The sequence below is a fragment of the Polypterus senegalus genome, chromosome 3 (genome assembly GCF_016835505.1).
Source record: "Polypterus senegalus isolate Bchr_013 chromosome 3, ASM1683550v1, whole genome shotgun sequence".
Taxonomy (NCBI): domain Eukaryota; kingdom Metazoa; phylum Chordata; class Cladistia; order Polypteriformes; family Polypteridae; genus Polypterus; species Polypterus senegalus.
Genome location: NC_053156.1, coordinates 288,516,773 through 288,533,665, shown reverse-complemented (window position 1 = coordinate 288,533,665; position 16,893 = coordinate 288,516,773). Strand labels below are relative to the sequence as shown.

The 16,893-nt window shown below is 39.7% G+C and overlaps 1 protein-coding gene across 1 annotated transcript in view; it reads left to right on the top strand.

Moving 5' to 3' along the window:
• LOC120526920 (CMRF35-like molecule 5) overlaps positions 1-16,893 on the top strand; it is a 40,491-nt gene that overhangs the window by 862 nt on the left and 22,736 nt on the right. Inside the window, exons 2-3 of the mRNA XM_039750020.1 lie at positions 362-697; positions 12,987-13,073. Coding sequence (XP_039605954.1) covers positions 362-697; positions 12,987-13,073 — 423 coding nt within the window. The remainder of the gene's footprint in view (positions 1-361; positions 698-12,986; positions 13,074-16,893) is intronic.

The following is a 16,893-nucleotide window of genomic DNA, read 5'->3' as shown; positions in this document are numbered from 1 at the left end:
TGAAATTCGCTAATGCTTTTCAATGGGAGTGTTTGAAGTTTCCAGACTTTGTATAGTATGCTGTATTTGAGACATAGCAACAGAAACTGATCTTTCCTGACAAATTTCCTTGAATAATAGCCTGGGCACATTTCTACAAAATAGGTCCACTGGGAACCGAGTTGTTTCATGTGGACAGCCAGATGGACAGACAGACACGCCTAAAAACAAATCAGAATAACTTCCACAAAGGTTTACCTTCATAAATCAAAGCAAAATGGATGCATTTTCCAGACAGGCGTGTTATTGATATTAATAAGATATTTGCTCTCTAATGTCATGGCTTGTATTATTCATTTTTGTTTTTATGTGTTTCTTGTAGCTTTCATTTGTATAACGTTAGCTGAAGCAATGACTGTCAAAACAACAGAAGGAGAAAAACTACAAATTGTCTGTGAATACGACTGCGGGTATAAGTTATACAATAAATACTTCTGCCGATACCCGTGTAAAAGTAATGACGTCCTTGTCTGGTCCAGTAAACCTGAAACCCTGGTGAACAGAGGCAGATTCCATCTGTTTGATTACTCCTCAGACTGCAAGATCAGAGTGACTGTGGACAACGCCCGACTCACAGATACTGGCATATATTACTGTGGCATTGAAAGATCTTTCTGGTGGGACATATTCACTGAAGTACTCATTAAAGTTGAAAAAGGTAAGTGAGAGGTCGTTCTTTTTCATATGCTGGACACATTTGGTGGTGGAATACTAGGTTGAATGAATTAGTTTAGGTCAACATGTGGAGTGTAATAAGATAACCAAAGACAGCCAGAGTGTTAGGGCACCTGTAGATGAACCCTGTGTAATTGAAAATGATTTAAATCCTAATGAAGTGTGTGAAAATGAAAAATTAAGTCTTCTCAGACCTGAGTCTTATTCTGACTGCAGAAGATGGTGGGTCATATGGCAGCTGGGCAGGAAGAGGCAGGTCCAGGTGAAGAGACACCAGGGGTGATGTTGATGGAGGAGACCTGTCAATCTTCCAGTCAGCAGAGGGCAGAAAAGAGCTAACATTATCACACAGCACCACCCCCTGGACTGATGGAGAATTACCTTCACCTGAGCCCTTAAACTGTCTCTAATGCTCACACGCCTGATAGGAAAAACATTCAAATGTAAGGAATTCTGTTATGAGATATGGAATACCAGGATAAAGTCAACAAAAGCAACTGATAGCATGTTAAAGCCAGGCCTTGTCTACTGAACACCTACCTCCTTTAATTACTAATGTTCACACTCACATGTAAGAAGAGTGAAATATGAGAAAAGGTTTGAAAAGTTTCAGCTCAACCTAGCTCACCAATCACTATTCAAATAAATCTATTTCAAAAATGCATAAAGTTAATGGCCCCTACAACACTTGTAGCATGTATCCACAGTTCTCTTTCTAAATCAGGGGGTCTCAAACTCAGTCCAAGGAACCCCCTGTGGCTGCAGGTTTTTGCTCCAACTAACTTTTGTTTTTTAATTGGATTCCTGGGGTTAATTAGGTGAACTGTTATTTCCCAGTTTCTCTGTTTTAGGAACAATATAGAAATTAGAAAACTAAGTTTGGTAAATATATATATATATATACAGTGGAACCTCGGTTTAGGAGTAACTTGGTTTACGAGTGTTTTGCAAGACGAGCAAAAATTTTTAATAAATTTTGACTTGATAAACGAGCGATGTCTTACAATAGGAGTAGTATGGATACACTTTGTCTGCTGAGCGTCATGTGATCACAAATGAGCTGATGGTTCTTCTCTCTCTGTCCTTATCTCGCTCGCTCGCCCAGCGCGTCTCTCTCTCTCCTTATCCTATATATATATCTATATCCATCCATTATCCAACCCACTATATCCTAACTACAGGGTGACAGGGGTCTGCTGGAGCCAATCCCAGCCAACAAAGGTCGCAAGGCACCAGCCCAACACAGGGCACACACACACACACACACCAAGCACACACTAGCGACAATTTAGAATTGCCAATGAACCTAACCTGCATGTCTTTGGACTGTGGGAGGAAACCAGAGTACCCAGAGGAAACCCATGCAGACACAGGGAGGACATAAAAACTCCACACCAGGAGGCCCCGGGAAGCGAACCCGGGTCTCCTAACTGTGAGGCAGCAGCACTACCCACTGCAGCACCATATATATATTGTGGCAGATGTCCGGGACCCATGCCCGGCCAGGATGCCCCTTTGGCACTGGATCCGGGGAAGCAACCATGGGAGGCACAGTACGTCCCCCAGAATACTTGGTGGCAGCCCCCCTGGGTTGCTTTGGGGCCACAATTATGTTACACTGGAGCTCATCCAGTTTCTTTAACTAATCTTTAACTAATCTTCACCAGTACACGGTTACAGACAAACATTCACGGTTCATGGTTCACGATTCACAGTCCTTCTTTGAGTTCTCCTTTTAAAGTAATGGCTGGCATCTACCACACAAATTCTCATCTTGTTGTTAACTGCTCTTATGTAACTGTCATGACAGATGGGTAGTTTCATTAAAATATTATGTGACTGGCTAGAAGAGTGTCAGAAATCTTTTGTTCGCCTTTTTAGTGGCAGTTCAGAAGTCATTACACTAAGACTTGAGAATGATTTCCAAAGTTCACGGTGTTAGATTATGTCTGAAGTAGGTAAGTTAAAACCAGAACCTCATGCTAATTTTATTGAACTCATGCACAAATCTCTCACGAAGCCTTTATTTTATTTACATGCAGTTCAGACACTACTTTAACTGCATGGACTTTTTCTATATGGTATGATTGGCGTAACGGCACACATCTAATTGGTACTTGCATCACATGCCTAGCAACCTGTGGTAATATGCCTACCCAGGTATTACCATAGAGAGATGAAAAATTTACTTTTTTAAGTATCTGCTTTTCAAGAGGATGTGAACAGAAAAGAACGAATGGCAGTTACCTCTCGTATATAGCAGACAAGGAAGCAGGACGACGCTTTCGCTAACATTTCAGTGGTGCTACATTGGTAGTCTACATGTCTCCATACTTAGCCAAAGGCTCCTCGTAACCCTCCTCTAAAGGAGAACAATGTAAAAGGGATCCCGGAAGTTACTTCTAAGGGTAGTGTTACAGTAGAAGGAAAGGTATTAACTTATCTTTGATATGGAGTTTAAGTGCTTGAGCTTTGTTCCCTGTATGTGTGTGTGCCCGCGAGGTAACAGAGGCAATGAAGAGGCAGATGCAATGTGACATAAGAACGTGCGATTGGTTAGAGGGGGACACAGTGCTCTGTGATTGGTCGACAAAACAGCACCAAGTATAAAAGGCACTTGCTTCTTATAGCTGTCATCTTTTGACTAAGTCATGCTGATGAGTGATTGTTTGGTCTGTTTAAAAAGTACATCAAGAGTAGTAGCTTGTGTCTTATTTTGTATATACTGTTATTTTGTTTTGTACATATAGAAATAAATAGTGTCATTTCAGGTGGAGGTACTTATATGAATTGAGTCTATGGTGCACTTTTTGTCTTTTTGCATATACGCAGATTTTTCTCTTTCTAAGTATTTTTCAGTATAGCGTATTATTGGACTGACTGTGTTTTTTCGTGTAGCATCTTCCTTTCTGCATTTTTATTGTTTTTGTTTCTTTTTCTTTTGGGGACTATTTCCAGCAGGGGTCGCTAGCTCCCTGATTGGAATAAGTTCTTTTGTAATTAAGTAACCCAAAACTATATAGATATAATGCAAAAAGGTGCTATCCCTCCCATATTGATACGGCGGTAAGAAATCACATGGGAGAAAATAACTTAACTTACTTTAATGACGATTCACGCGGCATAACAGACGAGGAAGTCAAATGGCAAGACAATTACCAAGGTGAGATCTCGATGTATACAGTTTGCCCTTTTTGTCGCTGCGCTGGAAGGTATTTTAAGGATGGATGATGTAATCTTCCATCTGTCCATCGGCTTCGAGGTGTTTGGCTGTTGTCCAAGTCTTTTATACTGTTCAAGCCAAGGAAAGGCATGGTGACACACAGAAATAGTGCATGTTGCCCATTTGTCTCTGTCTATCTTGTCCTATGCTTGGCCTAGCAGTTCTAAATGCTGAAAGCTCCTGTGTGCTAAATCTGGCCTGTACATGTGAGTAGATTTATGAAATAATTTTTGTACAGAGCACAGTGACATTAAACTTTTATTCTGATTAGAGTTACTTACAATGCTCACAGTTTAACCTTTTTTTATTTCTGGGACATTGTTTCTTTGTGTTTTGTATATCAGTTGCAGTGACACTATTTTACAAGCTCTTGTAAATAACCCATTTCTGTTTTGCAATACAATCTTTTTGTCTCTGTGACTCCCTGTCTAATATCTCTCATTTCTGATCCCAACTGGTCCTGAACTACAAGATGCCCAGTGTGTAGTCTGGTGCCATCTTTCTGACTACATGGTTTGGCACACAGCCACATAAATCATAACAGCGACACACAAAAGCTGCACCCATGAACACCAGAAACACAAAATTGCAGTACCCATACAGGCAAATAAACAAAATGTCAGTGCCCATTAAAAAAGACCTTACATAATTGTGCTGACGATGACATAAGTGTTATAATGGTAAAATTATAAACACAATGACCATACAATAATAAGAAATTATTTACACATTCATTGAAAAGATTCAAGTCACTGAGTCTTTGATTACAGGTCATTGCCCACAGTCCTGGTATCAAACTAGTCGCTTGTCTCTGAATCTCCTCGAACGCTGACATGTCTTTTGTAGATGCATTCGTATATAAGGCCAAAAAACACCTCCTGCGTTTGCCATGTCCATCTATCTGTCTGTCTGTCTGTCTGTCTGTACGCATGAAACTTCACTTTCCAGTGGACTGATTTTGTAGAAATCTGGCATACTTATCCTTTAAGGAAATTTGTCAAAAAAGTTCAATTTTCATTAGAATATATTGAATACAGAACTTTGAACTTTCAAAACCTCCCATTAAAAAACATTGCCGAATTTGTGAATTAGTCTGTTTTAAAACAGAGAAACATTTGGTGCAACTTCAACTACGGATTAGTTTTCTGTTTCAAATTGACCTTGACTAAGGTCACTTCAACGTATACAGGTGCCGGTCATAAAATTAGAATATCATGACAAAGTTGATTTATTTCAGTAATTCCATTCAAAAAGTGAAACTTGTATATTAGATTCATTCATTACACACAGACTGATGTGTTTCAAATGTGTATTTCTTTTAATTTTGATGATTAAAACTGACAACTAATGAAAGTCCCAAATTCAGTATCTCGGAAAATTTGAATATTGTGAAAAGGTTCAATATTGAAGACACCTGGTGCCACACTCTAATCAGCTAATTAACTCAAAACACCTGCAAAAGCCTTTAAATGGCCTCTCAGTCGAGTTCTGTAGGCTACACAATCATGGGGAAGACTGCTGACTTGACAGTTGTCCAGAAGACGACCATTGACACCTCGCACAAGGAGGGCAAGACACAAAAGGTAATTGCTAAAGAGGCTGGCTGCTCACAGAGCTCTGTGTCTAAGCACATTAATAGAGAGGCGAAGGGAAGGACAAGATGTGGTAGAAAAAAGTGTACAAGCAATAGGGATAGCCGCTTGTACCCTGGAGAGGATTGTGAAACAAAACCCATTCAAAACTGTGGGGGAGATTCACAAAGAGTGGGCTGCAGCTGGAGTCAGTGCTTCAAGGACCACCACACACAGACGTATGCAAGACATGGGTTTCAACTGTCGCATTCCTTGTGTCAAGCCACTCTTGAACAAGAGACAGCGTCAGAAGCGTCTCGACTGGACTACTGCTCAGTGGTCCAAAGTTATGTTCTCTGATGAAAGTAAATTTTGCATTTCTTTTGGAAATCAAGGTCCCAAAGTCTGGAGGAAGAGAGGAGAGACACAGAATCCACATTGCTTGAGGTCCAGTGTAAAGTTTCCACAGTCAGTGATGGTTTGGGGTGCCATGTCATCTGCTGGTGTTGGTCCATTGTGTTTTCTGAGTTCCAAAGTCAACGCATCCGTCTACCAGGAAGTTTTAGAGCACTTCATGCTTCCTGCTGCTGACCAACTTTATGGAGATGCAGATTTCATTTTCCAACAGGACCTGGCACCTGCACACAGTGCCAAAGCTACCAGTACCTGGTTTAAGGACCATGGTATCCCTGTTGTCGATTGGCCAGCAAACTCGCCTGACCTTAACCCAATAGAAAATCTATGGAGTACTGTAAAGAGGAAGATGCAATACGCCAGACCCAACAATTCAGAAGAGCTGAAGGCCACTTTCAGAGCAACATGGGCTCTCCTAACACCTGGGGCCTCATGTATAACGCCGTGCGTAGAACTCGCACTATAACATGGCGTAAGCACAAAAGCTGAAATGTGCTTACGCACAGAAAAATCCAGATTCAGGAATCTGTGCGTACTTCAACTTCCACGTTCTTCCGCTACATAAATCCCGATCAGCGTGAAAACTAACGCTCGTGCACGCGCATTATGTAACGCCCCAAATCCTCCCAGAATTACGCCTATTTGAATATGCAAATCAATATAAATCGCCCTTAAGCGCAGCCTTCTGTGAAAAGACAATGGGAAAAGCACGGGGAAAATATAAGAATTTCAGCGAATACCAAGTGGAGGCAAAGGAAAAACATACTATTTGTTCAAATAAACCGTGGTATAATCAACAAAAGGAAGTTGATCGAGTGACATAGCGTGTTGGAGAAACTTGAAAGCTCACATTCACAAAATCGCACAGTGCCGGAAATAAAAAAGAAGTCACATATCAAAGTCGCCGTGAAAAGCCGAGTTGTAAGCCCACTGTCTGAGTGTCATATGAAAGTTTATTAGGGTACAGAGAAAAAAGGCACACAGTGGCGAAAAACACGAAATGTCAACTTCAATCTCGACATTTCCACTTTAATCACGTTGTTTATTTTGTCATTTAGTAGAACATTATAAACTTCATCTTAAAATCGTTTAATTAACCAGTTTCTCAAATCACATCGTAATTAAAGTAGCACGTTAAATGCTTTGTTTTGTATTTGATCTTCTACTCATATGTAATCTATGTGTGTGAATCAATACTTGCTTCTTAAACCGGCTCTCTTCCTCCAACTGGACACAGAGTCCATTACATTCATGATATTACAGCTCTCTGAATAACTAAAATACTGAGATGTATACGTGATGTCATTTTCATGATGATAGGAGTTAAAGCACATTATTAAACATGAGTTTCACTTCGATTAAATAATTTATTGCAGCAGTACTCAGGGGCGGCTCTAGGCTTGTGGTGGCACTGGGCAGAGGAAGAATCGGTGGCTCCTTCGCCCGCCAATGTCAGTAAGGTAGCTTATCATGGTGGATGGCCTCGTCCGTTGCGGACACTGCATAGCCGCCTCGTGCTCATGACACAAGCATTTATCTTTTGCCGAAATTTGTCGCTGCGTTTTTAGCTGTGTTGTTATTTTCTCTTTCTGTTTTATATTCAATATATATTGGCGTAGCCGTCACTGCAGTCAGTGCTTTTCTTTCCCCAAGTAACCGATCGCCACACAATCAGCTCTGTAATAGACGTTAAGCCATCTGTAAGCTTAGCGCCGATTCTTCAAAACGTTTAAGGAACATTGAAATATCTTTGTAGTACATGTTTAATTATTCTATCCTTCACAACACTCCCAGTGAAGAATATAGATTATTTAAATGAAGTTAAAGTTTTATGTGTATAATTTAACAAACATATTTTGCTGCATTTCACCTTAAAAATGATATCGTCATCATATGTAAATACGCTTTATAAAGTGGCTCAGGTTGTGCGATATTATAACTGTAGTGCAAGTTTACAGTGAGGTGATTGTACTTATAAGTACAAACCGTTCTACAAGGAGCTATTGATTGAGTGCATTTAAAGTTCTTGGGATTAAACTGTTTCTGAACCGCGAGGTCCGTACAGGAAAGGCTTTGAAACATTTTGCAGTGGCTGAGACAGCGTGTGCTTGAAGCTGTATACCGATAATTCTCTTTCCGATCAGCTGCTGCTGTGATTCACACTCAGATACAGTGATATAAATACTCCGAGTCGTGCAGTGAGAGTAATATGGAAAAAGATGATCCACTGTGGCAACTCCTAACGGGAGGAGCTGAAAGAAGAAGAAGAAGAAGAAGAAGAAGAAGGAGAAGTGAGAGTAACAACGCTAAAGCAGTTATGGTATTTGGAATACTATGGCTGTTCCCTGGACCATTATATTGTTACGAGTTAATTACAATCAGATGCATTACACTAATAAACAATATGCGGTTAGTTTCTGTCTATTTATAAAGCCGCGTCATGAAAATAATGAGTAATCACACAAGAACAGTACCATTGCTTTGACGCTGGGTGCCGCCAGTTTGCAAAACCGAGCGGAGAACTTGCGTACGACAAGGTATGAGGTACCGTGGAAAAGTGCGTGGCTTTACACCAAGTGTAGGTTTTATACATCGCGTGGAACGTGGAAAAGTTCTTACGCAACATTTCTGTGCATACGCACCGTTTATACATGAGGCCCCTGGGCAGTGCCACAAACTGATCGACCACATGCCACGCCGCATTGCTGCAGTAATCCAGGCCAAAGGAGCCCCAACTAAATATTGAGTGCTGTACAGGCTCATACTTTTCATGTTCATACCTTTCAGTTGGCCAACATTTCTAAAAATCCTTTTTTTGCATTGGTCTTAATTGATATTCTAATTTTCCGAGATACTGAATTTGGGACTTTCATTAGTTGTCAGTTATAATCATCAAAATTAAAAGAAATAAACATTTGAAATACATTAGTCTGTGTGTAATGAATGAATCTAATATACAAGTTTCACTTTTTGAATGGAATTACTGAAATAAATCAAATTTGTCATGATATTCTAATTTTATGACCAGCACCTGTATTTCTTGTATGTTTTTCTCTTTTACTTGTGTAACAGCTGATTCTGACAGCAAATTTGACTAACTTCTTTTGTGTCTCTAACACTGGGGGGCATGGGTGTCGTTTGACATTTAGGTTTGGGGGGGCAGACAAAATGGTGGTATTTGTTAAAGTCACAACCATATCATATCCCAAGTCACATATTATAAATTGTTCATGGTATAAGGTTATGATATAACCAAAATCTCACAAAAACATTTTCAAAAATTTTTAATACATACACAAGTTCTATTAATTATTTTGAAATGACAGCACATTTTTTATTTTCTTATCGAACTTGTGACAAAATAAATGTGTTGTTATTTTTTAAACAAATTAGAACAATGTATGCATGGTGTAAGGTGTTCTGGGATGAGGATAACTGTTTTGAGAGAGATGCAGAGCCCAGACGTGGACGGCCGATGCTAAACTGGCCCCTGGTGTGAGTGGGTGCTCATCCTGCGATGGGCTGTCATGCTGTGCAGTGATTGTCCCTGCCTTGTTCATGATGAGCGTCCCTGCATCCCTTCTCTATGGTTTTAGAAAATGTATTGACTGGTGGAAAACTGAAATGCTTTTAACTTTTTTATTTGCCACATATTTTGTCACATGGTGTGTGTGACGTGTGTCCGAGTTTTGCTCACTACTGCTTGTATAGGCAGAGCATAAAACACAGACACGTGGACACACACACTCGCACCACTTGGCAGTCATGTAAATAGCCATTTTGATATTTGAGAATTTGTTTTACTGAAATTAGCAACTATTTGACACATAGAAGAGGAAAACACCAAATACAAAATATACAACTTGAATTGAACTCTCTCGAGCTAAATTTGAAGCAGTAAACTAGGCCGGAACTCATGCAGTAGTACAGTGTGTGTATCTGTTTAAAGGATAGGTGAGGTGTAAGTGAGAGTTGCTAAAGATGGGGTTAATTACACTGGTCTACAAAATACTATTTTTTGTTTGCTACTGGGAACTTCAGAGCAGCTCTTTCATGAGTTTTTTTTACACAGATTTCATATATGAAATTGGAATTAAGCTAGCATGACACTTTTGAATATCAATATAATATATCAACATGATATCTGTAGTTTGAACTATGTCCCACCAAAATTGTTTTGATGTATTTATTCTGAAAACAAACCAGAAGACAACACCAGAGACACATTAAAGCATATTTATGTCAATTTACCTCAATATAAAAGTGAGGTCAGCATGCTCAAAATTGTCTGAGGCCCTTGCTTTTGTGCTTGTACTGCACATCCGTCTCTCTTTGCATGAACCAACAGTAGTCACCCATCATGCTCGGAGTGAATTTTCCCGATATCAGTTTTCCATCACCTTTATATCTTGATGAAATCTTTCCCTGTGCTCATCTCTGACATCGCTTAGATTTGATGGAAAAAAGTCGAGATGAGAATGTAAAAAACGACATCTTCAGTGACATTCTGGCTCCCGTAAGCTAATAGACTTTCAGCAGGTTCTCCACCAGCTCAGTATAATTCTCTGCTCTGTGACTGTCAAGAAAATTCTGGACAACCTGCACGAATGAGGGTGCTGATTCAGTGGGCTTCAGTTTCCTTTTGAACGCATCATCAAGCATCAGTTCACATGTTTCAGGACCAGCAAAAACACCTTCCTTCATTTTCGCTTCACTTTTCTCAAGACTAAACTTATTTCTTAAATGCTGAAACTCATCGCCATGTCTGTCCAGTCACCCTAGTTGTCCAAGACCTGTTTTACATCATAACGTAAAAATGGGATGTGCTAGACGAAAATGGTCTTCAGATTTGGAGTCAGCAAGTGCAATTTGTTAAAGTAAAGGTGAAAGACTCCCAGTAGCAAAATGCTTGTTGACCAGTATTATCATATTCATTGATTTTCAATATATTTTCATGCTGAGGAAAAAAACAACCATTTATTGGAGACTTATTTTAGTAACATCGTGCGTCCGTTTGGGAGGTCAAAAACTCCGCCAATGATGGGGGAGCTGCTCACACAAGTCACTTGTACACTCTGCCTGAGGTAAGTTCACCATAAAAAATTTCACTTTTCTAGAAATGAACGAAAAAGGAAAAGAATAATATAAATGTCACTCTGTAAGCATCTCACAGCTGCAATATCTGCATGTTATATTGATTCAGTATTTCTCTGATGCTATCAATTTATTACTGAATGAATAAATTGCTCCTTTATTAACAACACACTTTCTTATTATTTTCTTATCGTACTTGTGACAAAATAAATGCATTGTTATTTTTTAAACAAATTAAAACAATGTATGCATGGTGTAAGGTGTTCTGGGATGAGGTGGATTGGCGATGCTAAACTGGCCCCTGGTGTGAGTGGGTGCTCATCCTGCGATGGGCTGTCATGCTGTGCAGTGATTGTCCCTGCCTTGTGCCTGATGAGCTTCTCTTTGTCCCTTCTCTATGGTTTTAGCAAATTAATGGATTGGTGCAAAGCTGAAACGCTTGTAATTTTTGATTTGCCTCATATTTTATCACAAGGTGCTGTTTGTACAGGCAGAACATAAGACACAGACGCGTGGACACACACACTCGCACCACTTGGTAGTCATGTAAATAGCTATGTGAGAATTTGTTTTGCTGACATAAGCAGCTATTTGACACATAGAAGAGGAAAACTGCACATACAAAATATACAACTTGAATTGACCTCTCTCGAGCTAAATTTGAAACAGTAAACTAGGCCGGAGCTCATGCAGTAGTATAGGTGAGGTGTAAGTCAGAGTTGCTTAGGGTGGGTTTAACTCTTTAAGAGCTGAATATTTTTTCCATAAAACATTGTTTTCTGAAACGCAATGGCTTCACACAGAAATCAACATAAAACGTCTGTTGCTGCATGCTGTGTTGGTCAGTATGCCAAGAATGTGCGGCAGGCGAGCTGCCAGGCTGTGTTCACATGGCTGCACGGGGCAGCAGCAGCAGTCACAGTGCATTGCAATCTGGTTTCTACCTCTTATCATTGTTAAGTGGCAGTCCTCCCAGGTGAACAGTGCCATAGGCTGTGTCAGCTACATGAATCTGTTTGGCACCACGATTAGCTGGGGACCAATCAGCTGAAGCTGCAAAACCTCATATTCGTTTTCGATCGCTTGTATTAAAATCAGAGACCGACAAGTCTTAGTCCAGTTCAGAGCGAACAGGCAACTCGTCGTCCACGGAGTATTTTGCTTTACGCATTCGGCTTTGATCTCTCGCCAGATGACAGTGCCGTTTTTGCCGTTGTCTGCGCCTTGCTACTCACGGGAGTGCAGGAAATTTTGATCAAAACCAATGAAGCAAACTAAAATGTAACGATTGGTTTTGTCACAGTTTATAGTTGATTACCGATTATGGTCAGCTCCTTCTTTTGACAAAAGTCGACATCAGCCCTGAAAGAGTTAATTATCATATTCATTAGTTTCCAGCATATTTGCCTATTGAGGGAAAAAACAACCCTTTATTGGAGATTTATTTTAGTAGCATGGAGCCTCTGTTTGGAAGGGAAGAAACTCCACCGATGCTGTGGGAGCTGCACAAACAAGTCACTTGTACACTCTGCCTGAGGTGAGTTCACCATAAAAAAAATCCACTTTTCTAGAAATGAACGTAAGAGTAAAGGAATAATATAAATGTCACTCTGTAAGCATCTCACAGCTGCAATATCCGCATATTATAATGATTCAGTATTTCTCTGACACTATAAATATATTACTGAATGAATAAATCCTTCATTAACAACTCACTTTCTTATTATTCTCATGAGCCTGTCTAGAAGTTCATTTTGAAAGTAAGGTCTGTGTTAAAATGTCTTTTTCATAGGAGACCTGGAATGCAGAGTGGATAAAACTGCAGAACCAAACTGAGGAAACCTCTGAGGAGATGAGTCACGTCAGCCACACTGGTGTTGCAAACGCTGCTTCCTGTTAAAGACGAGCCTGCAATGTTATTGTCAATAAGCCAAAGCTAAGCCTGACAGTGTTGGGTTTTTATTTTGCAGGGCCTTCCTCCACGGTGACTCCAGTATGGACGACACAGCAACACAGCAGAGTAACGGCAGAGTCCACCAGATCATCTGTTTGGGCAGGTAAAAGAACTATGAGGCTTAGTTACCTGAGCAGTGGACTGTAAACCACAAGGTTACACATTCAGTTTCTTTTTGACTAATCATTTAATCCATCGATCCTTCCATTATTCAATCTGTTTGAACTAGTTTACAGTACAAGGAGTAGGGACATATCAAGAAAGCATTGGGTACAAGGCAGGATCCAACCGTAGATGATGTACCAGTCCATAATTTACATTTATTCACTTAAATAATCTATACTAATAAAAGGCAAAGCCCTCACTCACTCACTCACTCACTCATTCACTCACTCACTCACTCACTCACTCACTCACTCACTCACTCATCACTAATTCTCCAACTTCCCGTGTAGGTAGAAGGCTGAAATTTGGCAGGCTCATTCCTTACAGCTTACTTACAAAAGTTGGGCAGGTTTCATTTTGAAATTCTACGCCTAATGGTCATAACTGGAAGGTATTTTTCTCCATTAACTGTAATGGAGTTGAGCTGGAAAGACGTGGGGGGGCGGAGTTTCGTGTGACATCATCACTTCTACCACGTAATCACGTGAACTGACTGTCAACGCAGTGTGTAGAAAACCAGGAAGACCTCCAAAAAGCGCTTAAGAAAACATACATTATATAATTGAGAAGGCAGTGAAACAATAAGAAGTGAGCAAGTGACATATACTACCATATTCATGAGTGCTGCTACCTCAGAAAGAAAGCAAGGTGTAAACCTAAACTTTAAATTAAGTTCATAGACAGGCTACCACTGGCGTTTCACATGCCCACAAGTAATGCGGGATACAAGTTTAATGAGAGGACGCAGGATATAAACGAGAGTTTTGATCACTTTGTAACTAAGTTAAAATTGTAGGTGAAGGGGTGTGCTTATGCAAATTCCGAGAGACTGTGTTTGTGGGGATTGACAGTTAAGGCGGTGGGGAGTCACGCCATCATCTCCCTCCCATTCATCTATTTCGCTCTGAGCTGAGCTCAAACGCCGTCTTCGAAGCAACTTCGCCAGACTGCCACCAAATACTCACAGAAAAATCCACAAGTTAATACACACGCTGTCTCTAGAGTTTCTCCACACTGAATCCTCCAGGCACTACTTACAAAAGGTCACATTGACAATCGTGTTACGCAATTTTAAAATCTTTCCTTTTCTTAGCACAAGCACAGCTGAGAATCTTCGATGCATGTGCTCCATAACGCTAAAAATAATGCATTTAATCACACTTTGCATTACAAGCAAAGGGGAGCTTTTGTCAATGCATGATTTCCTGGTACACGATTACATTGATCAGCGCATCCCGATTCATTTTACCCTCGCACCACCTTAGTTTGAGAAGAAGTATGAAAAATATGAGGTTAACACAGAAAAACAGATCACCAATTCAAGCTTTATGAATAATCGATTCGCCATCAATAATTGTTTTGGTAAAGCCATCCTCCTTCCATTTTATAATTTTTCCGCCACTAGCCATGATTAAATGAACGGTAAAAAGTAAGAGCAAAGCGAGGGTGACTTATTTAGGCAGGCATATATATGACAGCAACACTCATGACAATGTCAATCATGTTACGCTATTATTAAAATGTTTCCTTTTCTTTTCATTACTTCTTTAACACACTACTTCTCGCTCGTAGGCGGGTATTTTGCTATATATATATATGAATGACCTCCAAAGAGCGCTGAGACTTTTGATATCATGAACGTGTCTGCAAAATTGGGGTCTCCTGCCCAGCAAAAGTCGAGCAGCCAGCGCTGCGTGCATAGCTGTGCTGGCCTTTGAGACGCTGACTGCGCTTCTGCCTTAAGTCAAAGTGAGCACTTTTAATTTTTTCATCCTCCCCTGCGCTATAGCCCAGACAAGTGCAAACACGGACCCCTTTTCTACACCACGGCAAAATAATATTAAGGCGATTCACACTTTCTTTTGCACGATACGATTATGAGGTCCTCACTCGGATTATGAAGACACGCACAGGAGTGGAGGACTGACAGTGCCATCACAGCCGATTAATGGCGGGACGCCTCACCAGTCTACACAAGACCCACCGCGACTGTCCCCAAAAGGCGATCATAACGCCAGCTTAACACATCTCTATACTATATAAAAGAAAAAGGCAACTTTCCTTTCTTTACACCTTTTTCCTTTTATCCCAAACCAAAGCCTTTCTCTCTTAACACTGCAGAGGACACAAAACTAATTTTCTTTAAATGCCGGTAAGGCACATTACCAGAGGCACAAATTTGAACGCTCACATAGAAAATGTAATTTCAATGTACCTGTACTTCTTAAAACGTTAATGTTTTACTGTTTAATAACTTATAGACTATAAATTTATTATTTTTCCCTTGCACTCAGTGACCAAACCTATACACACACATATAGACACATACAAACATACACACAAGTATATGTATGTGTATATATATACACACACACACACATACATACACACATATATATAATTTGTGTGTGTTTATGTATGTATGTGTGTATATATGATTTAGATAGGTATGTATGTATATATATATATATATGTGTATATGTAGATATGTATATAGATATGTAGATATGAAGATATGTATGTATGTATGTATGTATGTATGTATGTATGTATGTATGTGTGTGTGTGTGTGTGTGTATATATGACAGCAGCAATCCAAGCTGTGAGAAAACAGTAAAAAGGAGGCGTGTCAGACGTCGTGGTACATTTTCTGATGCAGCTAGACGAAAATAACTTTGTGACGCTGCCACCAAATACACAAAACAATTACTTAGACAATCATGTTACATTATTTTTTAAATGTTTCCTTTTCTTTTTCATAACTTCTTTAACACATGACATCGCAGAAGCTGGGTATTTTGCTATATATATATATATATATATATCACAGCGACACTCATAACAGTGACAAAACAATTACATTGACAATCATGTTACGTTATTTTCAAAATGTTTCCTTTTCTTTCTCTTTCCTTCTTTAACACACTACTTCTCCTGCCAAGCTCGGGTATATATATATATATATATATATATATAGATAGATAGATATATATATATATAGATAGATATGAGAACAACACTCATATCAATGACAAAACAATTACATTAACAACCATGTTACGTTATTTTTAAAATTTTTCCTTTTCTTTTTCGTACCTTCTTTAACACACTACTTCTCCGCTGCGAAGCGCGGGTATTCTGCTAGTTATAGATATAGTTATTGTTAGACCCATTTAATTCAATTTAGAGTGGTGGTGGACTGCAATGTAGAAAACAAACTTGTGCAGAGCCTGCCGCATCTCAGTACCCACTCTTAAACACATTCACACTCTAATACTCAGGCCAATTTGGAACTGCCAATGTGCACCTACATAACAAATATAGAAATACACTTGTATTACAGTTCTATATTTCTTTAAAAATATTTACTATGGAATGGAGCTATGTAAAATACACTGTATGGCCAAAAGTATGTAGACTCCCCTCTAAATTACAGAGTTCTGGGGCCTCATGTATAACGCCGTGCGTAGAACTCGCACTATAACATGGCGTAAGCGCAAAAGCCGAAATGTGCTTACGCACAGAAAAATCCAGATGCAAGAATCTGTGCGTACTCCAACTTCCACGTTCTTCCGCTACATAAATCCCGATCAGCGTGAAAACTAATGCTCGTGCAGGCGCTTTATGTAACGCCCCAACTCCATCCAGAATTACACCTCTTTGAATATGCAAATGAATATAAATCGCCCTTAAACTCAGCCTTCTGTGAAAAGACAATGGGAAAAGCATGGGGGAAAATATAAGAATTTCAGCGAATA